Below are 23,056 nucleotides of genomic sequence, written 5' to 3' on the forward strand. Positions count from 1 at the left end.
AAAATCATAGATGCCTTGAAGGAGTTCTTGGCATCTCAGGGGGAGATGAGCTGTAAAGGCGACGAGCTCAGAACGAAGATGAGAAACGACAGAGACGATGATCCCAATGCATCGAAAGATGCAGGTGGTGAGCTGCCAAGAACTTCTCAAGCTCTTGGTACTTCCACAGCTGAGGGGGAGTCTACCGACGCGGCTGGTGGTGATGATGTGGTGTTGGTGGAGGATGACGTGATTGATGCGCTGAAGGAACTGGACGATGATATGTTCAGTGACGATGTGTTGTTTGATGAAGATGTGCTACCGAGTGATGTGATTGAGAAGATCGGTGAGCAGATTGTGATTGAAAATGGGATAGAAGAGGGGGAGATAGTAGAAGAAAACGTTGAACACGAGATCCCTGATGTTGAGAAAGCCTACATGGGTGCTGAGATGGATGAGACTGAGTGGGAGGAGCAGCCTAGGTGGAAGGAAGGCTGTGCTCATTGGTTTATTAAGACCAAGAAGCCTGCTGTTCCAGCCATGTTCAAGAAAAGTTATAACATCAAAGGCTATGCTGAGTCGAAGAAGGGAATTATCTGTTGGATATATGATGAACAGATGAAGTTGTTTGTGGTGAAGCGTTATGATGGTATTCAATACTTCAAAAGAATGTTGAGATCTCTCAATACGTTGCCGGAATGTGAGGTGAAGGATTTGGCCAGGTTGGGCCTGATAAATAGAAGTGAAGACAACATGGCAAGAGTGATTGGGAAGATCGTGTGGAAAGAAAGCGTAAAAGAGAAGAAGTTTGAACTATTAAAGCCACAAAAGGGAAAGCTCGTGGAGGATACAGAAAGGGGATTGAGAGCAGATGGCAAGCCATGGATGGTGATGAAGTACAAACCGATCCGATGCATCAAGGAGGTTCCAATGAAGAATATGCCTCAAGATGTGTTGAAGAATCTAAAATGGTGGTACGTTGATTGCCAGACTGCTGAAGCCGTGATGGAAGACGAAGATGAACAAGACGTGCTGAGGGTGTATGATCCGATGCATCTTGTTAACTTATCGAAAGCTGATCTGCAAGTGTTGAATGAAAAGAAGATATTCTATATTCCTGCTTGGAAGGATGAAGCAAGGAAATATCAGCGAGTAGTCACGGTGTGTGTTAGAGAAGGAGTGCACGCTTGAAGATACAGGATTACGAGACAAGAGCTGAAAGATCAAGATATGAAGCTACTGCCAAGGGGGAGTCTGTTGGTGCATAGATGTCAGTAGTTCATATGTCTAATGTCTGTAATCGAGTCTGTAATATTGTTTGTATATTTGTTTGTTAAAGCGAAGTTGTTGACAAGTTCGCTTAGGCGAACTTGTTAACCAAGCGAAGTTGTTGACAAGTTCGCCTAGGCGAACTTGTTGAACGAGCGAAGTTATGGACAACTTCGCCTGAGGCGAAGTTGTCGTGTATTCATATAGGCTACGGTCTACTGTTTTGTAGTTGATCGAGTTGGTTAATTTACGTGTAATTCAGTGAGTCGAGTGACGTGAGGTCGAGAGTCTGTAAGTATCACGGTTCGAGTTATCAATATAACGTGTGTTTGTTCGTATCGTGTTCGTGTGTTTGTGAGCTTGTATTCTACGTCCGTAACGATCTACACAGGGATTCCGCACCTGTGTATATCGGGATATCTCGTGTGATCCGTCCAGGGAACCTACAGGCCTATTGGACAATAACTGTTTAAGGCCAGCTTCTAAGAATGGATCAGAAAATAACATCAATACCGGACCTACTTAATGGATCAATTCAAGTGGCTATTAAACATTTGAAATAGGGGTTTAAACGAGACGAGCCGAGCCAATCCCGAGCTTGATAAGGTTCCAGCTCGGCTCATTTTGACTTACGAGATCTTGAGATTGAGCTTGTGGTTCCTTTCCAGCTCTTTTTCTAAAGTTTGAGCTCGGCTCGTGAGCTGCTTTCAGCTCCCGCTCAAATCGTTTATTATTTATTAATTAATTTATATGCTTTATTTTAATTATTTTTATATATTCGAGCCAAAGATCGGCTCAAGCTCGGTAATGTAGTGCAAACTTAATACATAAAAGTCTAAAAAGAGGCAAAACTTGAAAATACACAAGGCTCGAACTCAAGATCAATAACTACATCAGCTTTATTTGAGGCTCGGGCTTGGCTCGAGTTTGAAAAAACCCGGCTTGTTTCATGCTTTTTATCGATCCGAGCCCAAGTAGCTTGCGAGCGGCTCAGCTCGTTTGCACTCATAATTCAAACAAAGCAATGTACCAATTCTTCTAAGTTCATCCACAAACATAGGTGAACTTCATATTAATGGTGTGCATAATTAAATCTAAATGTATAAAGTAGCAAACTGAACCGAAATCACATTGTACCGGATACATCTTTCCAGTCCACGTTACGAAAAAAATCGGTTAATGGATCATGTCCAGTTCGCTGCCTGATTGTTGCAACACGAAAAATGAGTTTTTTCTTATATACAAAACTAGTGTTTTCATCCGGTGGGCAATTCAGTAAAACCCATGCGTTATGGTATAAGAACTAAAACAAAAAAAATAAAAATTGAGGTAGAATAATAGGGTGACGTCGGTCGGTAAAAGTCAGGCATCAGTAGTACCTAAGTGTTGTCATTCTTGGGCGTTGAGTCTACGCAAATTTGATCGGTATCCGTCACGGTTGTTAAAATACCAGAACTAAAACACAACAAAACAAAATAACAAAAACAAATTTGGCATTCGGTCGGTTTTCGTTACGTTTGTTGCGGTATCGGAACTAAAACAAAATGCGATGAGTCGGCGCGAATTAGGTCGTTTTCCGTCATGTTCGTTACGGTATCAGAACTAAAACAAAAAAAAATTGACATTTGGTCGGAGTACTGGAACAGAAAAAGAAAAAGAAAAAAAAAAGACAAAAAAAAATGTCGTCGACCACTAACATGCCGTCAAGTGGCCCAATCGGCTACTTTGCGACACCAAAGTTATGCTTTGTTATATATAAATATAATAGGAATTTTTACATATTTCCCCTTCCTAAACCTTTGAAATTACATATTTTCCCAAAATACAAGTTTTTAATGCAAAATGTACAATGCTCTTTAAGCATATTTTGAGGAAATATGTAATTTCAAAGTTTAGAAAGGAAAATATGTAAATGCCCCATAATAATAATAATAATAATAATAATAGTTATTTGATTGAAAATAAGTCACACTAATAGGTTAGCTATAGTCATGACTCATGACACCATTTACATGATTGAAAACAATCACTACATATGTAAATTAGTACATATCAAAAAATATATAATTCTTGTAAAAGGTTAACTGCAATATGTTAAAATCTTTAGTAATAACATTCAAGGAAAGTAGACCCTAAGGAGTTCACGGTGGGTGACCTTGCGCCTCCAGACTGGACACTTTGCATTAGCATCAATTGCGGATCTTATGCAGCCTTTACAAAACATGTGGCCGCACTTGGTGGCCACCTGCTCGACTAGCGGCCCCATGCAAATCGGACACTCTAAGGTAGTAGGCGCCTGCAGTAATAAAAATAAACCAATGAATATATGTATATGCGTGCCTATATCAATGCTGTAAAAGTAGGTCTAAAATATTGCTAACTACCCTCAGAGTTATCACTGAGGCGCCGCTTAGTTAATAAAACGATCAAATTTGGTCAACCTCAGCCAGAATCAGATCTGTTTGGTCAACTTGGTATTTACAAATGTATTTCTCTTATAATTCGTATTTCTATAATGTTAAAGAGCGAAAACGACTATATATATATTTTTTAATTAATGGTTAGTAATTTTTAGAATAACTTGATATTTACAAATGTATTATTCTTATTTATATTGATATTCACCTATTTTATTATAAATATTAGTAAAACTTATGATATTTGACAAATATAAATATCCAAAAAATAATTTCCGTTATATACTTATATTTATTATGCCATTTTACAAATCACAAAACATAAGAAAATTAAAAGATATTCGTTGTTTTAAACGGATAACGTAGTTTGTATGCTTTGTAAGTATCATTATTCAATAACAAGGTTTTATAATCAAATAAATCATTAAAACTAGAACAAGTGTTTACTTGGTTCTGAATAAATCCATTGCGAGCTGCCAGTCTGTTAAAAGACAGATACTTGTTAATATATATATAGAGAGTAAACTGCGGTTTTCGTTCATGTGGTTTGCACAAATCTACGGTTTTAGTCCAATAGTTTCAAACATGCGATTTTCGTCCCTGTGGTTTCATTTCATTTGGAATTAAACCCGAATTCATTAACCCCGTTATTGTTAAACTCATCAGCGTGCCCCTCACGTGAGGGGCAGTTTTGTCCTTTTTCTCCCTAATTCGCAAGCCCCCTCACGTAGTCACGTGAGGGGCTAGGTTGTATTTAGGGGGAAAAAAGGACAAAACTGCCCCTCACGTGAAGGGCACGCTGATGAGTTTAACGACCAGACTTAACAGGATTAGTGAATTCGGGTTTAATTGCAAGTGAAATGAAACCACAGGGACGAAAATCGCAAATTTGAAACTATTTGACTAAAACCGCAGATTTGGACAAACCACATAGACGAAAACCGCAGTTCACTCGAAATATATATAATCTAAATATATTGATACAAAGAAAGAGTAAATCTTTACTAAATAGACCTGTTCATATGATGTAAATAAATCAGCAAGAAAATAAAGATTAATAACACCATCCGAGTAACCGACGCGAAAGCTGCTAGCCTGATAAAAGACAGATAGATACTTGTCGATATGCAATCTGAATACTTGATATAAAGATACAAAGAAATGGTAAAAATCTTTACTAAACGAACCGGTGCAATATATCTACTAAGATCACCAGAAAAGATGCCACCATCCCAGACACTGTTATATTCATAACTATCCAATCCCACCACTGCAGTCGGTCCATGTGGCGCAGACGCTTGTGGCTGCTCAACCTGAGCCATAGAATTAGTTGGACCACTTTCTAGCGCATCATCGTTAGGAACATCCTCGTTGAGATCAAAATCAAGCATATAGTAATTAGAAACATTTTTGTTGAGATCAATATCGAACATGTTCATTCGCCTTTGCCCACGCCCCCCCTTGTGCATGGTTATCAAGTGGTGGCGGTACGTCGTTGAGATCAAAAGCGAATACGCTCATTTTGCAGGCACTGCAATATTAACAAGTAACTTGTAAGATCATAATAGTTTATGACATAATAACATTATTACATGTATTCAAGATAAGCATACAAATATACAATACACATAGCATGAGACATATAAACATAAAAAAAAAAAGGATTTCAAGTTGATTCAGATACAAAACAGAAAGGCAACATGGATGAAATTAGAGGCGTTTACGGTACGGTTTTTGCAGTTAGTATTTAGGCTTAGCCATTGTTTTTATTTACACTATAACAATTTGTCTAGTAATATACTTGTATGTTAGGGGTGCAAACAAGCCGAGCTGCTCGAGATCGGCTCGTTATGGAGCCGAGCTTGAGCCCGAGCTCGAGCCTAAAAGTAAGCTCGTTTAATAAACGAGCCCGATCCCGAGCTTCACTTATCGAGCTCGAGCCGGCTAGCGATTCTAAACGAGTCTGTCATTTATATGATTTTTAAGAATATATATTTAATAATTATTGATTAATATATATAATGTTATGAAAAAATATATAAAAACTAACTAAATAATATATAATATATATATATATTATTTTATACATAAAATTAATAGAAAAAAGTATATAAAAATAATTGATAAATAATAAACAAGCGAGCCCGAGCAGAGTTCGAGCTTGAAAATCTACTCACGAGCCAATCTCGAGCTTTGAAAATAGAGCTCGAAACGAGCCGAGCTCGAGCTCTGTGTAAGTAAACGAGCCGAGCTCGAGCCTAGTCGAGCTCAGGCTCGGCTCGTTTGCACCACTATATGCGCACACACATGCATATAATATAATTTATTCAAACTAAATACAACTAAAACATACGGTCAGGTCCTGTTTTATACCGTTGGTTTTCGATATAAACAATAAACCAAATGGTTCGCTACGATTTAAAATTTTTGAAACCCAGCAACCAAAAAAAAAACAATCTTGAAACCAAACCGATAACCGGTTTGGAAGATTTCACAGTTTCAAATAAAAATTTTGGCCTCATGGAAACATGTGTACAATTGTTATGCATGTAATAATATTGATCATAATGGAGTTCAAAAACATATCCAAATCACCAAGAAGTTATACCTTAAAAAAACTTCTATGCAAATTAAATATTCTTACTAGGAAAAAAAAAAACTATATAACATTGAAGAGGTAGGTCCCAGCAGAGCCCAGTTGGACCCGCAAGACTCACCTTGAAGAGAGACGTCTGCGCATAAACCAACTGGATCCGCAGGACCCACCATGCTCAGAGACGTGACGTCCTTACGCGCAGTACGCAAGCTGTTCCCGCAGGAAATGCCTCCCAATGGTGTACTCTGCATGTTCCCGCAGCTGCGGATACAAGCCATCAGGGAAGGCCACCCGCGCAGCAAGGCTACACGCACAAGGCACTTAGCTCTCAATAACTCAGCAGTCACTTGAGGGGATAAGCAAAGCCGGGAACAATCCCGCACAAAGGCGGGAGGGGGAATACTCCCGCCCAAATAAGCCAGTCCGTACGATACGGGAAGATCTTCTGTACTGTACCTGACGAGGTATGGGCAAAAGATCTGACCAAAGATACGACAGCTCATTAACAGTATGGCGAGCAGCATGCTCTTGTACTGTATGTCACTATTAGCCGCTGCCTACTCACCAACTCCTGTCATACCACGTGCATAGCCGGCAGTTGGTGGAAAAGGAATAGTACACAGCAGGCCTGGTCACTGTCAGCCGCTGCCTACCCACCAACTACCAGCATGGCACGTGCGTAGGCCACAGTTGGTAGAACAGGAATACTATTCAGCCGGCTACACCTTCTTGGAAACCTACCTTCGGCTATAAATACCCCAAATGGTATGATCATCATATCTTATCATCATATACTATCTCGTATTACATATTATACCTGATATCTGCTCTAGCAATCTCTTAATATACATTTATATTCAAGAGCAATCTAGTCTGATTCTCACGCCGGAGGGTGGTCACAAGGAGGAACCCCCCCCCCCCCCTTCTCAGTGACGAGCTCACGGTGTCTGTTTTGCAGGTTATCAGAAGAACCATCTTTGCCGGGTCTAACCCCTCGTGGGAAACATCTATCTAACCCCCAGATTATCCGTAATCTGCCCGGGGCCTGTTAGTGTTTCTTCATTGGCGCCATCCGTGCATAAAAGCTTGAACTTCATTTCTTTTCAGTTTTTTCAAACTTCTGGAAAGATGGTTAAAGAAACTCCGGTAACCACAACCCCACCTACTGGGAGGAATACCAGCGACTACACAGTTTTTACGAACACTACCCCGGTTACCCAAGCCGGGGCAAGTGCAGTAAATTTTACGAACACTACCCCAGTTACCCAAGCTGGGGCAAGTGCAGTAAACAACCATCCCCTGGGATTCAATAATACCCAGGCGGAAAGACAACAGACGAGACTCCCCCGCCAAACACTTGAACAAGTTAAAGCGTGGGCGGAGGCACGTCAGAAGGAATTCCAAGCTGAGTTGGACGAACGCTTGCGTTCCGTCCAACAGGCTGACGAATTCGGAGAGTACTGGGACAATGATTCGGAGGAATCCGATAGTGACGCAAACCCTCGTCATAGGGCGAAAGGGAAGCGTAAGGAAACGGACTCCCAACCGAGAAGGCATTTTGAAGAAGCCTTCAAACCAAAAAACACAGGTGGAAATCCACGTGACTTCTCGAAAACATTTACACCAACTGCTGCAAAGGCGGGAACGTCCAAATTTGCAAGGGACATTGCGGAAGCAATCGTCCCGAAAAGTGCCAAACAGATGTCCAACATCGGCACTTACGATGGTATATCTGATCCAGACGATCATTTGAACAGGTTCATAGCGGGGGCAACCGTCAGTAGTTGGACGGAACCTACGTGGTGTTACATGTTCCAAATGACGCTTGTTGGGGCAGCTAGAGCGTGGTTCGATCGTCTACCGGTCCACCACATCTACGATTGGGAAGACTTCCAGCAGAAGTTTAGCCAACACTTCAGCCAACAAAGAAAGTATACCGAAGAGCAATGGACAATCCTCAAATGCATTCGAGAGGAAGATGAATCTTTGCTAGACTTCATCACTCGCTTCAACTCAAAGAAGCTAAGTCTGGGTAATATCAGCGAAGATCTTGTTCGCGCTGCTTTCATCCAGGGCGCGAACGACCCAGAGCTCATCCACACCTTAACGGGTAAAGATGGCATGCCATCCACATGGGATGCCATCATGACAGCAGCAAAACGCTTTGCGGAAACGGAGAAGCAACTGGGTAGAGATCTCCCCCAGAGCACAAACCTCTACACCCAGAAAACAAGGGAAAACAACGTCCTTACCGCCCGACTAAACAAAAAGCGGAAGCTAGGCATTTGGCAGTCAAGGGTAAACTTTGACACCTCATCCGGCTTGCAACATCGGTTAGGCGGAAGGGATAACGTACAGTCAAACCAGAACTCCAGATGGACGCCACTCACCAAAAGCGTCACTGAGATATTCGCCACTGAGGAGCTCCCATGGCCAAAGGCTCCAATAATCCGACATCGTCACAATGCTGATCGGAGCAAATACTGTGACTTTCACAGGACAAAAGGCCACAACACTGAAGAATGCATAGACGTAAAGGACATGGTCGAAGCATTTGTCAGAGATGGGACGCTCGCGCACCTCGTGGCGCAATGAACGGTGAGCAGGCTGATGCGTGTAGAACCCCAGTTGGGGAAAACACGAATAAAATTACAGCTTCAATGTTGGAGACTACATACTGCGTAAACAACGAGATCCCGAACCAGCTGCATATCGGCTCGATGGCACTCCCATCCCAACAACATGGAAGGGAGCTCAATTACACAGTTTGCATGTAGATCAATTCCAAATTTGTAAAGAAAATGCCCAGAGCCACTTCTAATGGATATGATTCTCCTTAGAACATCGACGCTGATGATTTTACATTTATACTTTAACTTTCAACACTGACGCCAGTTTTCACCGCATACATAAGTGTGAAAGTCGTTGCGTGGGGAAGGCGGTAAAACCCGCATAAACCCAAAAAACGGCAAACCTTCACGCAGGTCAGTTAAAGGTAAAGTTCAGTCATCCCATTAAATGAAAGTGCCGGTCTATCCGCATGAATCATGATAGAGGAAACTGAACACTAACCTAACAACCGCGCGTCGAACGGTTAATTTATTCAACACTGATGCCGGTTCTCACCGCATAATTACGTGGAAAGTCGTTGCGTGGGGAAGGCGGCAAAACCCGCATAAACCCAAAAAACGGCAAACCTTCACGCAGGTCAGTCAGGTAAACTTTGGCCATCCAACTAAATGAAAGTGCCGGTCCTAACCGCACAAATCATGAGAGGAAACCAAACCTATTGACAACCGCGCGTCGAACGGTTAACTTATTCAAAACAGAGAATTTCTAACAAAAGGATGAGGAAAACCTACACGCAGGTTAGATGTAGGTAAAGTTTAGCCATCCTACTAAGTGCAAGTGACGGTCCTACCCGCACAATCACGAAAGAGGAAGCAAAACTTCAACCTATTATCTACCACGTTCAAAGGTTAACTTATTCTAAACACTTAGAAAATTTCTAAAAAGATGAGGAAAACCTCTACGCAGGTCAGATATAGGTAAAGTTTAGCCATCCTACTAAGTGCAAGTGACGGTCCTACCCGCACAATCACGAAAGAGGAAGCAAAACTTCAACCTATTATCTACCACGTTCAAAGGTTAACTTATTCTAAACACTTGGAAAATTGCTAATTTAAACTAAAGTATGCAAGTCATATAACGTTTATAAAGCAAGGAATCCAGTGAAAATAGCGGTCTTACCCGCACAAAGATTTATATTTCATAATATTCGTTACAAGAATGGCCGGGTAACTACCCGCCTACAAGAATATAAATCTATACAAGCTAAACCTATCCTAACAGTGGGAATGGATCTTCAGAATCAAGCTTCAGGGCCACTTCCACTTGGACCAGCACCATCGGTAGAGCGTGGCGGTTCAAGGAAAGCTTTAAGGATAGCTAGCCCATCATCAGCAGCAGCAGCTTCGTTCACCTTCTCCACCACCGGATCCGGGAAGGCGGCATACTGATTCACTGCTTGGTCGTATACAGCTTCAGTATCCACATCAAATAAAGGGAAGTTGGAAGGCGGGATGCCTTTCTCAACGAACCCTAGACCAAGCAGGAAGCCGGCCTTTTCCCCATCCTCATGAGAAGCGTTAAGGGCTGCGCTCATAGCATCGTCATAAGACGTATCCGCGAAAACTCGATGCACAACCTACAAAAAAAATATATAAGGATCAAAACCTTTTCTATTTACAAAGAAAAGCGTGAAGACATGAAGCTAAACATACCTGAGACAACGCTTCTCGAAGAAGCCATTCCTTGGCAACCAGAGCCTCCTGGAGGGCAGCTTGAGCTTCGTTACGGGCGCGTTCGGCTTCACTTTTGTTGAGGTTGGCAAGCAACACTTCTTTAGCCGCAGCCTCTTCGACGCCCTTTAGCTTCCGCTCAGTGTGGTCAAGCACCCCCCTCTGGTCCAAGATCTCTTGGAGCTTTTTGGCGTCTTCCATCGCCAAGGCATCATGAGCCTGCTGGAGAGCCTCTAATTTGGCTTTAAGCTCCTCATTCTCCACGCGTAGAGGCTCAGCAACAGCTTCAGCCTTGGTGGCCCTCTCGGTTGCGTTCCTTGCAGTTTCCTTAGCCAACCGAAGCTGTTCGTTGACAGCTTGGGCAGCCTTGGAACGGGCCTCGAGCCGGGCCTGAACTTCAACCTCGAGGGCCTTGAAGGCCTTCTCTTTTTCCGCAGCCACTGCGGTAAGCCTTACGTTCTCCTCCCGGACAGCCCGCGCCCGAGCTACTTCTTGAATGCGAGCTGCTTTTAACTTGTCGTTTTCACGACAAAGCAGCTCGACGCGCGGCTGCATTCGGGCCAGGAGAACTCGAAGCTCATTGGTTAGCCTACCCTCCTGGTAGCTAGCCATGGCTTCCCCCAACGCACCACTGGGAGCTGCGTGACGAGCCCACTCCACGCACTCCACAGGCGTGCGAAGGGTTGTTCCTCGGCGGATGTTCCATCGTGGAACATACACTTCATTGGAATCCGACATTGCAAAAAACAAAAAGCAGTTAGGAAAAGATGATATATAAAAAAAAAAGGCCAAAAGAACCCTACGCACCTGTAGGGTCAACAACAGGCCGATAGCCGCCAAACCCATCACCTGAACCCAAAGGAAATCCATCCAAGAGGTCAGGCAGATGGGAAGGAGGCAGAGGTTGGTGAGAAGCCCCAAGCATACCTGAAGGATCGGCTGTGGCTGCCGACGTCGGAGGCATGGAGGCCGCCGCGGTAGAAACCAACGGAGGTGAACTCACAACCGTGGTCGCCGCGGCGGAATGCGCAGAAAAAGTAACCGCCGGCTCAGTGAAAGATGCGGTAAATATGGCACTGACAGCCGGCGGTGATGTCATCACAGCTGGAACAGTTGGCACAACGGAGTGAGCAACTGAACCAGCGGAAGCAGGCGCAGGCACAGCCGCCTGGGTCGTCGCCTCAGGTAGGCTGACCAAGCCTACCGTCATGGGTCCGGAGGCACTCCTCCCCGCTCCACCCTGGAATGCGTCAACATCCACGCCTGCACAAAGAAGATAAGTATTAATGATGGAAAGTTATGAAGTTAAAAATAAAGTTTGTACATACGGGTTTTCTTGAGCCTAAAAGTGCGGACAGGCGGGGATGAACCCGATGGAGCCGGCCTCTTCACGCCGCTCACCGTTGTCATCCTGGGCTCTCCGGAGGTGACAGTCGTCGCAGCCTCCGGAGCAGTGGTCTTGTCACCACCGGGGTTCCCCGCCACCTCCTCGCTCTCGGCCTCTGAATCAGACCGAGGCACCGGATCGGCAGTGGAGGCCACCTTCTCCTTCCCCTTCCCGCCGGCAGCCTTCTTCTTCCGCACCAACGGAGGACCATCTGCGGATTCCTCATCAGAACATAAGATTAGAGGAATTCCAGCAGAGGTTTCAGCATTGAGGGGTCGAGGGTTGAATAACGCCTTACCTGGCCGCCTGGCGCTCAGGATCTCGTGGCCTGACGGGTAGACCTCCACGAACCGATCCGCCGTCTGTTCAAGGATGGGCAACTCGTTCTCATCTAGAGCGCGAGTACCCATCCGAGCGGGACTGTCAGCCTCCCGCGGATACAGGAGCGACTGCAAGTCGTTCCCCTCTGAAATAAAAGAAGCAGTTAGAAGACAAACCTATATAAACAAAGTAAACAGAGCATACCGTAAGGAACAGAGTTCAAACCGTATTCGAGGACGATCGGGATCTTTTGCGCATCCACATCCTTCCACACCCGGCTCATCCCGAGCATCACCATCCCGGACTCCGCAAACCGGTAAACCGGAGATTGGACTCGGGATATCTTCGAGAACCATTCCGCCTCCTGGTAGTTGGAGGCGTGAAGGCTGTGGAGTGCTTGCCCATTCTTGAACTTCATGGCAAGGGGGATGGCGCGAGCGGAGATAAAGAAGAACTCCCGCTTCCACGAGCGAAGACTGTGCTCGGTTGCGCAAATCTTCAAACCCTTAATCCGGGTTATCAGCGTGTACCACCCCTGGATGCACCTCCAAGAGTAGAAGGTCATCAGGCGGTCGACGAAGGGCTCAATGCCCAGAATCCGGCACACCCACTCGAAGTGGCGAATCTTCGCAATCGCCATAGGGTGCACCTCGGTCAGGTGTACACCGTGCCTCTCTAGGACACGGTACACAAACTTTGTCAAAGGGAACCTAAGATTCCCATAGACAAAGAATGCAGCATATACCCCGATCTTGCCTCTGGGGGCATCATACACCGTCTGATGAGGTTCAGGAAACTCAGGCTCGAGAGACTCGAGCATGAACTTCCTGACGATGTACTGATATAGATCGATAGGCAGAGCACATTGGCACTCGCCAGCAGTACTCTTGTCATCGGCGTACACCCCAGCCTCCTGGGCTGTAGCTTCGAGATCGTGAGAAGACATCTTGCAGATGAAAGAAGAAAACGATTTCAAGAGAATGCTCGACTGAAAAGGTGAGTATTCGCCGGAAATCGTTTTGAAGATGAAGAGAAAAGTGAAAGTGTGGATTACAAAGGACCCTCTCCCCCTTTATATACTAATCGCAATTAATGCGATGAATTTAATGCGGAAGAGAGAGAAATCGAATGTGCAATGAAACTATGACACGTGGCAAAAAGAAAGCTGGCAACAGCTGTTGAAAGGACGCGTGCCATTAATTTCGCGGCCACGCGCCCGAAAAATCGCGCCCACGCGCCTGAAAAAGCGTCTGGAATGACCATGTACTGTCACGTCACCATAACTTCCTGCACGTCCTGACACAGTCAGAAGAAACCGTCGCACGACGTTTCAGCAGTTTTGGACTGTTCTTATCCTTTCACCAACTCTTCGAATTTCAAAAAATTTCAAAAAGATTCAAAAGTAAGCGGGAAAGTACCCCTTACCTTGGCAACCAAGTAACTGTAAGACTGGTGCGGGTACAGTGTAAAGGCAAAACCCTTCAAATACTTAGCACCTGCAAGGAATTGAAACCAAGAATACCTCGGCAACCAAGTAACTATAAGACGGGTGTGGGTACAGTGTCAAGGCAAAACCCTTCACATACTTAGCACCCGCAGGGAATTGACGCCAGGAATACCTTGGAAGTAAAGTAACCGTAAGACGAGCGCGGGTACAGTGTCAAGGCAAAACCCTTCACATACCTAGCGCTCCGCAGGGAATTGAAACCAAGAAGGATCTTCTGGGCAATGCTTGCGGAAACGGAAATAACATCCCCGCATAGCGGGAACGTCGAGAACTACATTGTTTGAAGCTCCAGGATGGAATTGGTGGTTTTAACATAATTGATCACTATGTTCAAAACTACCAAAACCTCATGGAGAATCCACACAAGTGGGACTCAACGCTCCTGACTTGCGAGGAGGTTACAGACCTACCCGCATCATACCCAAAGATCAAGCAGGAAAGTCGGGAATTTCTGCAAGTGACAAGGACTTCCGCGGGAAGAATCCCCATGGAAAACCTTAAAACTAAACCCTTTTCAAAACCCTTTGCTTAAGTCCAAAAGTTCACCTCACTTTATTAAACATTCATGAGAAGAACATTGGACTGGGGGGACTTGAAGAGGTAGGTCCCAGCAGAGCCCAGTTGGACCCGCAAGACTCACCTTGAAGAGAGACGTCTGCGCAGAAACCAACTGGATCCGCAGGACCCACCATGCTCAGAGACGTGACGTCCTTACGCGCAGTACGCAAGCTGTTCCCGCAGGAAATGCCTCCCAATGGTGTACTCTGCTTGTTCCCGCAGCTGCGGATACAAGCCATCAGGGAAGGCCACCCGCGCAGCAAGGCTACACGCACAAGGCACTTAGCTCTCAATAACTCAGCAGTCACTTGAGGGGATGAGCAAAGCCGGGAACAATCCCGCACAAAGGCGGGAGGGGGAATACTCCCGCCCAAATAAGCCAGTCCGTACGATACGGGAAGATCTTCTGTACTGTACCTGACGAGGTATGGGCAAAAGATCTGACCAAAGATACGACAGCTCATTAACAGTATGGCGAGCAGCATGCTCTTGTACTGTATGTCACTATTAGCCGCTGCCTACTCACCAACTCCTGTCATACCACGTGCATAGCCGGCAGTTGGTGGAAAAGGAATAGTACACAGCAGGCCTGGTCACTGTCAGCCGCTGCCTACCCACCAACTACCAGCATGGCACGTGCGTAGGCCACAGTGGGTAGAACAGGAATACTATTCAGCCGGCTACACCTTCTTGGAAACCTACCTTCGGCTATAAATACCCCAAATGGTATGATCATCATATCTTATCATCATATACTATCTCGTATTACATATTATACCTGATATCTGCTCTAGCAATCTCTTAATATAAATTTATATTCAAGAGCAATCTAGTCTGATTCTCACGCCGGAGGGTGGTCACAAGGAGGAACCCCCCCCCTTCTCAGTGACGAGCTCACGGTGTCTGTTTTGCAGGTTATCAGAAGAACCATCTTTGCCGGGTCTAACCCCTCGTGGGAAACATCTATCTAACCCCCAGATTATCCGTAATCTGCCCGGGGCCTGTTAGTGTTTCTTCAAACATGTACCACTAGGGTGTGCACGGTTCAGTTTGGCTGATTTTGAACAAAAACCGGTTAAACCAAAAACCGAAACTTCGGTTTTTTGGATTTTTGAAACCCTAAAGATACACAATACCTTGTTTTTCAGAGATAAACGAACCTTTTAATTCTTTGATTTGATGCAAGCTCTAATGGTCGACAGAAGTTTGTAAAAGCTCAATAAGGTGCATGATTTTGTTTTGTGAAAAATATATTAATACGTATATTATAGATATAAAGCTACAAAATAATTTAAGGATACCCTAGAAAAAACCGGCGGTTTATTTGGAAATAATTTTAGTATGTTTTATTTAAAAAAATTAAACTTCTTTTTATTTTATTGTTTAAAATATTTTATATAATAATACAATATCAAGCCTTATTTAAAAATTTTCTACTTTATTTTATTATATAAATTAAATATTTCTCTAACTTTGCATTTAAATGGGTTTAATTTATTAATTATGAAAAGATAAAACTGAATTTTATTATTCTTTTATATAGTTTCTTTGAACGTCAGAGAATCTCACTTGTAAACCTACCCTAAGGTCGATTCCTTGATCGTCGTAGACTGTACCCCCTTGATGCACGAGAATCAAATGGAATCCGCAAGTTCTCTATGCCTGTCAGGTTTGATGCCTAGATTAAAGCCCCGATTCGTCCATTCATCCAAATGTCTGTCAAATTAGTTCGAGTGAAAATCGAAGTTGCGTCTCCAGAGGGTTTGGCTTTTTCATATAGTTAATTGCTTCTATATATATTATCACTTTTTTTATATTATAAAAAAGAAAGTTTTTTTTTCCTAGTAAACTGTTAAACCTTTTTCTTCTTTTTGAACGAAATTAAAATGTTAACTAAATGACCATCTCTCTATATATTTTTTTATCTTTTCTTTTTTTCTTTTTCTTTCAAGATGTAAACCGAAATACTTATGGAAAATTCCCATAATAACCATGCTGATTATGTGCTTTCCATTTCTACCTATGATTTCCAAAAAGTCCCCAAAATGACCACTATTTTGTCGGTCCTACTGTTTAGTATTTCGTCAGTTGACAGAAAAGTTTTGTCGGTTAGCAAAATGTATGTACAGATGGCGCAATCTTACTGGCCCTCAAGTTTCGTCGGATGGCAGATGCAAACCGTCGGCGACAGGCCAAGATTCCTCGGTTCAATGGTTTTTGAGTGTTTATTTGGGGAATTTTTTCGAAACCATGGCTAGAAATGGAAACCAAATCAACATGACTATTTTAGAAATTTTCCCAAATACTTTCTATAAATTGAATTGCTTAATATACAATATTAAAATTTAATCAATCTCTATACATAAAGATTCATTATTGCTATTTAGAAAAAAAAAGATAGATGTTCAGATAAATAAGAGTTAAGAAAAATACGATAACTTTCTAAAACTAAAAGATGGAGAAGAAGATAGAGACTCCAATGTCAGCGCTCTTAGTTTTTTACTCCCAAACCAGTTATGCATCATTATCTTTATAATTTAGCTAAAAATTCCATACATACGAAATCAACGTCAGCAAACTGCAACACAAGGGACGTGGGAGGAGGGTACGCAACTTGAATCGCATATCACATGACTTTAGATCGATTCAATAAGAAATAAAAGCATATAGAAAAACAGCTACTTTAATGATTTTGTCAAATTTATCATTAACCAAGTGATACATTAGTCAGAATAAGCAGTGAAGAGTAGCATTTGTTGTAGTCTTATAGATATAGAGTAACATATATCTCCTATTATTACAGTCAAAATACGTGACCAAATAAACTACTCGACACAAGTAAGATCATAAAAAATAGAGTTTAGACTAGCGTTTATAAGCCTTGATCTAATAACAGATCAGTTGCAAACTTGCAATTATATGCACGTTCGTTTGATAAAAACGTCCAGCCTCGCATTATAATTTTCAAGAACATGCAAATGACCGAAAAGTGACTAAGCATATTACCTATAAGGTGTTACAGCATGTATGAATGTCCATGTTTTTAATTTAAGAAAATGCTTCAAAAATCAATATTTATTGTGACGGTGAAGCATTTGAACTATATGATATCAAACCTAGCATTGGTCACATATTTCAGCCCGCATGCACACGCCTCAAATGCTGCCTGGCCCACCTTTTGTGTTCAAAGAGTGATGGACGTCTATTTTGGTCCTACACACATACATGGAATTAATTAATTAATTAATATACGGTTATTGTGGTACATCACAATCAGCCGAAACAGGTCAAAAGTCGTCTAAAGCGTATTTTTAAAGAATAACCGGTTTCACACTTTTTACTCGTAATAACATCCTTTGGAAACTACCAGAAACAACTTAGCGTACTTTAAAATTAACGGAAACGACGTACTTGATACTTTCATTCTTTTTACCAACCATAGATGCATACGTTCATCTAATAAGATATAAACATACCCCGATTTCTGTTTCGGCTCTGCAATTCGCGCATCTTACTTTTGGTGCGCCATAAGGATACATAAGCAGCACATTACAGCCACCACATACAACTTGTCCAACTTCATGTTCTGCAATATGGCATTAATGTCAAAAGGGTATTAAATAAGAAACAAAAAGAGAAAAAAAAATTTATTATGTAGAAAGAGTGTAATGGACCTTCGAGAACATAATTCTCTTCCAAACAACAAGCACACTCGACATATCGAGCACCCTTTGGATAGCTAAGCAAATGGCGACAAGAGCCACACACCATTTGTCCCATTTCTACATGAAATTAACATATTACGTCACAATTAAAACCATTCTTATTGGATCTAAAACTAAAGAAACAGGCTGTTTGACACCAAAGAGACCAACGAAAGTAATTATGTTACACTAACCAGGATTATTCATTGTCATTGGTGGCTTTGGAGATGATATTTGTGGTTTGGTTGGATATATCGACTGCTGCCTTGAAGGTGGTTGAAAGCTTTCTTCAATCATTTTGGCAGTATTATTTGGTTCATAACCCGTTCCTGCACCTTAACATAGCCACATGTCACCCTGTAATGAGTAATAAAAGTGTTTATTTTTCAAAATACTTGCCTGATTGGACTATTGGGGATGGCAAGGTTGAATGAACGTGCGGTTGCTGTTGAGGAGTGGATCCCCAACCTGGAGGGAAGCCTTCATTATCTAGCGCATGTTGTTTATCTTCCTCATTCTTAATGTCTAAAAGGTCAATAAGTTGGTCAAAGTCGAGAAAATGAGAAGAAAAATTAATCAATTTAAATAATTCTATGACTGATTGACCTGATGTAGGAGGAGTTAGGCATGCCACTTGTAAATTGCGTTCGGGCTGACACTTTGAGTTCCATCCAGGTGGAGGCCCATCGTCTTCTGAGTCTTGTTCGTCCACTTTTATATCTGAGTGCTCACATATAAATCTCGATTATTAAAATAATAACAAAAAGAAAGTCAAAGAAATTAAAGCAATAACAAAAAGATTCACCTGATGGAGCTACTTCCGGTACTGGGCTAGAACATGACTGTGAATGAGATTGTGATTGCAATTGGGGACCATTTTCATTCGAGGCATCTTGTTTCATTTTCATATCTGAAGAATCTAATCAAATACAATAATTTGTAAAATAAGAAACCGAATAAAACCAAGAAGCCAAATTAAATAAATAAAAAACCTGATTGAGGAGTTTTTTGTAATATGGGTTCGGGCTGACATTTGGAATCCCGTCCAGGTGGAGGTCCTTCATCTTCAGAATCTTCTAGATCTACTATTATCACATTAGATTTTGCATATCATGAACTTATTAGGGTTATAAACTTATAATACTAATATTGACAAAAGAAAAAAGAAAAAAAAAGAATCACCTGCTGGAGCCTCTGCTGTTGGTTGACCTTCTGCATTCTGAGCATCTTGTGGTGCATCCTCCATTTTCATATCTAATATTATTATGTAATATCATATACTTATAAGTTAATATTTAAAAAAGGCGAAAACGAAACCGAAAAAAATAAAAAAGTTCTCAGTATGACCTGATTGAGGAGTTTCTTTAAATTTGGGTTCAGATTGACATTTGGAATCCCAACCTGGTGGAGGTCCATCATCTTCTGAGTCTTCTTCAACTTGTATACATTTTCATAAGACATAAGTTCACGAACATTGAATATAGAATAAAAGGTTATGCTAGTGGTTCCGTTTGGATTTCGGAATCTGAGGTACTAAAATTATGACAAATTTATTCACCTGATGGAGCCACTTCTGATGGTAGACAAGAATGTGCCTGTGATAGTGGTTCACCTTCTTCATTGTGTGCATCTTTTCGTGCATCCTTCGTCTGCATATGAATATCTGATGAAGAAACAAAATGACCATTTGAAAATCCACAACAAACTAAAAACAGCATTTTGTTGACAAGTTTCACACATTCTAAGGGTAGATAACAAAACTGCACTTAAATCAATCTTTTAAAACGAAATCAAACTAGAAACACTAAACTTATCATAATTATATACAAGCTCTATATGTTATTGTAGATCACATATGACATGTGAATTACATTATTTAACACATAACCAAAATACAAAAGAAAGCAATATGTAAAATGAAGTTACCTGAAGAAACTGCCGAGGTGTCTGCAAGTGTTACAAGCTGTTCCGCTTGTTGTTCTTTTAGCTGATATCTGTTATCCCATCCAGGCGGAGGTCCATCATCTTCATCCGAGTCTTGTTCTTCCATTTCCAAATCTGAGCTTCAAAGGTGAACGGTTCTTAGTTTTTTACACCACAAAAGAATATTCTAAACCATACATACATATATAAATCCACACACACACACACATATACTCAGTAACATACTATCATGGCCATATGTAAACAAACACATATAGGGACTGGATCATGAGATCACTCATTCTTCGTGAGAGAACTAGACAACTCCATACTGCATATATGCAGTATATACTAAATCATCAATATGTAGTAGACTAGTAGTATATATTGCGTTGCATATATGCAATATATACTGCATATATACAGTATATACTGCATATATGCAGTATGGAGTTGTCTAGTTCTCTCACGAATATTGAGTTCTCTCATGATTCTGTCCCTGTGTGTGTAACGTAACAATCATTCTCAGCAAAACGAGTTCAGATTCCAAATTACTAGGACAAGAGTCATTAAAATTACAGATGCAGGTAGATAGTTTCCCTAATAAAACAGTTCATTGAAACTAAATTCAAATATCCTCAGCATTAACCATAATATTTCGAGTGCTTCATAAACAGGAGTTTACAATCAGACATAAATGTGAAACTAAATCAATCAATTCCAAATCAGGCACAACAAATCTTAAACATTTAAATAACAAAAAAAACAGTAAACAAATAAAATTAGGTTAATATCATTTAAAATCAACATCTACATGAACAAGGAAGAGGCAAAGTAGGAGGTAACGTTAAAAAGTCCGTCATTTCTAATAGCAGCGGCGAGTGACTGACGCCATCGTCATCTTCTATTTCAGTTTGTAAATGAGCCAACACGAACAAGCCCTCGGTTAGCTCATTAATAGCCCTAATGTACACACTATTCTTTTTTTAATACATATGTGTATTAAAAGTTATTAAAAGCCCTCGCTTCTTGCGTCTAAGCCCATTTTTCAGGCGAGGCTCAATAAATGCGCTTCTAGTTCCTAGGCGAGCGCTTCGGCATTGCCTATGCCAAGAAGATGAGAAGATAAAAGCCAAGCAAAAGAAATACAAGGAGTGCTATTGAAACTTAGATCTAGGAGAGGTCAAAGGCATTATATTTACATTTTGTTATTAAAGTTTTGGAATTACATTTGAATCTTGACAATTCAAAAACTTTTGGTACTAATTAGATGATATTAAATGTTATATAATAGCTTTTGTTTATTGTATTTGAAGAATAGTTTTATTTTCATAAACATAATATATTTTTAATTTTTTATTCAAGTGCGCTTTTTTCCCCTCAAACCCTCGCTTTTTTTGCGCCTTACACCTAGGCCCCAAGCGAAGCCTATGTGCCTTGAGTGCGCCTAGCGCATTTGATAACTATGGGTAGACTAGATAGTTGCCCTGAATCCTAATAAAGCAGATTATTGAAGCTCAATTCAAAATTACTCACCATTAACCCTACAACTAGGCATAAATATGAAACTGAATCATATCCAAATCAAATATAATTATTAAGCATTTAAATCAGTAACAAAAACAGTACGGAAATGAAATTAGGTTAAAATAAGCTAAAATTATGCGGTTCTCGCAGTTCTCTACATAAAACCGGTTCTGAAAAGAATGTCACGCACACACACATATATAATGCACACACACACACACAGAGGCAAAAGGTCATTAGAATTACAGTTCAACTCCGTCAACATTAGCCAACCCTAGGTGTTTGCTATTAGGCATAAATGTGCAAATCGAATCGAATCAAATACAATTATTAAGCATTTAAATCAGTAACAAAAACATTGCGGAAATGAAACTAGGTTAAAATAAGCTAAAATTACGTGATTCTCGCAATTCTCAACATAAAACTGGTTCTGAAATGAATGTCACGCACACACACACACAGAGACAAAAGATCATTAGAATTACAGTTCAATTTCGTCAGCATTAATCAACCCTAGGTAATTACAATTAGGCATAAACATGAAATCGAATCGAATCAAATCAAATATAATTATTAAGCATTTAAATCAGTAACAAAAAAGTACGAAAATGAAACTAGCTTAAAATAAGCTAAAAGTATGCGGTTCTCGCAGTTCTCAACATAACACTGGTTCTGAAAAGAATGTCACACACACACACACACACACTATAATATATATATATATATATGTTTGCACACACAGAGAGAGGCAAAAGGTCATTAGAATTACAGTTCAACTTCGTCAACATTAACCAACCCTAGGTGTTTACAATTAAGCATAAATGTGCAACTGAATCAATCAATTCAAAATCAGATACAACTGAATCAACTACTAACTATTAAAATCAGTAACAAAAACAGTACGGAAACAAATGGAATTAGGTTAAAATAATATAGTATAAAAATTATAACCAGCAGGAGAACAAGGAAGAGGCGGAGTAGGCGGTAACGTTAACGCCGGCGGGAAGTCGATCATGTCTAACAACGGCGGCAAGTGGCTGACGTCATCGTCGTCTTCAATTTCCTTAGAAGATTGTTGTTGTTCTTCAGACTGATGCGGTGAAACGGTGTCGTATTCGTCTGTCATTACAGAGTACCAATCGACTCAGACTGAGGCTGCTGTGTGTAATTTGCAGGGAGTGAATAAACCTTACAGTTTGGTTTAGTTTGTTTAATAAACGAACCGGATATGAATAAAAATATTTCGTTTGATAAGTTTAACGGACGAACATAGACAGAGATCGTGTTCGTTTCAATAGTGGTTATGAGCGTCCGGTAAGTCTGATAATGATTATGCTTTTTGAAATTAATGTGTAATTGTTTATGATCGTTTGGCCAGTAAAGTCGTTTATGTATATTTATTCATTAATTATCATTAGTGTTGGTGCTGTTCGTTTGTTCATTAGCGTAATAGTGTCCATTAGTGTCTGTACGTTCATTTGTCCATTAAGATCCATTGGTGTCCGTTTGTTCGTTAACGTCTGTTTACAATATTAACGAACGGACAAGGACAAGCTCAATTCCTTGA

The 23,056-nt window shown here is 41.2% G+C and overlaps 1 protein-coding gene across 1 annotated transcript; it reads right to left on the minus strand.

Annotated features, from left to right (window-relative positions):
- Positions 1–17,400: 17,400 nt before the first annotated feature.
- LOC143610937 (uncharacterized) lies at positions 17,401–22,615 on the minus strand. The gene is made up of 9 exons (XM_077085280.1): positions 22,441–22,615; positions 19,966–20,097; positions 19,598–19,702; positions 18,646–18,750; positions 18,439–18,564; positions 18,234–18,326; positions 18,010–18,117; positions 17,812–17,921; positions 17,401–17,548 (listed from the first exon to the last, which is right to left on the minus strand). Exons 1-9 carry the CDS (start codon positions 22,613–22,615, stop codon positions 17,471–17,473), a joined length of 1,032 nt encoding a protein of 343 aa, XP_076941395.1. The 3' UTR covers positions 17,401–17,470.
- Positions 22,616–23,056: the final 441 nt, after the last annotated feature.

The sequence above is a fragment of the Bidens hawaiensis genome, unplaced genomic scaffold (assembly GCF_021521415.1).
Source record: "Bidens hawaiensis isolate Kalapana, Puna unplaced genomic scaffold, B.hawaiensis_p1.1 tig00002236_1, whole genome shotgun sequence".
Lineage (NCBI taxonomy): Eukaryota > Viridiplantae > Streptophyta > Magnoliopsida > Asterales > Asteraceae > Bidens > Bidens hawaiensis.

What these genes read in the sequence shown, in the direction of transcription:
- LOC143610937 (XM_077085280.1), bottom strand. Translation starts at nt 22,615, where the DNA reads ATGACAGACGAATACGACACCGTTTCACCGCATCAGTCTGAAGAACAA. An exon ending in ATCAGAAGTGGCTCCATCAG is followed by an intron (nt 18,751 to 19,597) that starts GTGAATAAATTT and finishes CAGATATAAAAG; the next exon opens with TGGACGAACAAGACTCAGAA. An exon ending in AGAGAATTATGTTCTCGAAG is followed by an intron (nt 17,922 to 18,009) that starts GTCCATTACACT and finishes GCCATATTGCAG; the next exon opens with AACATGAAGTTGGACAAGTT.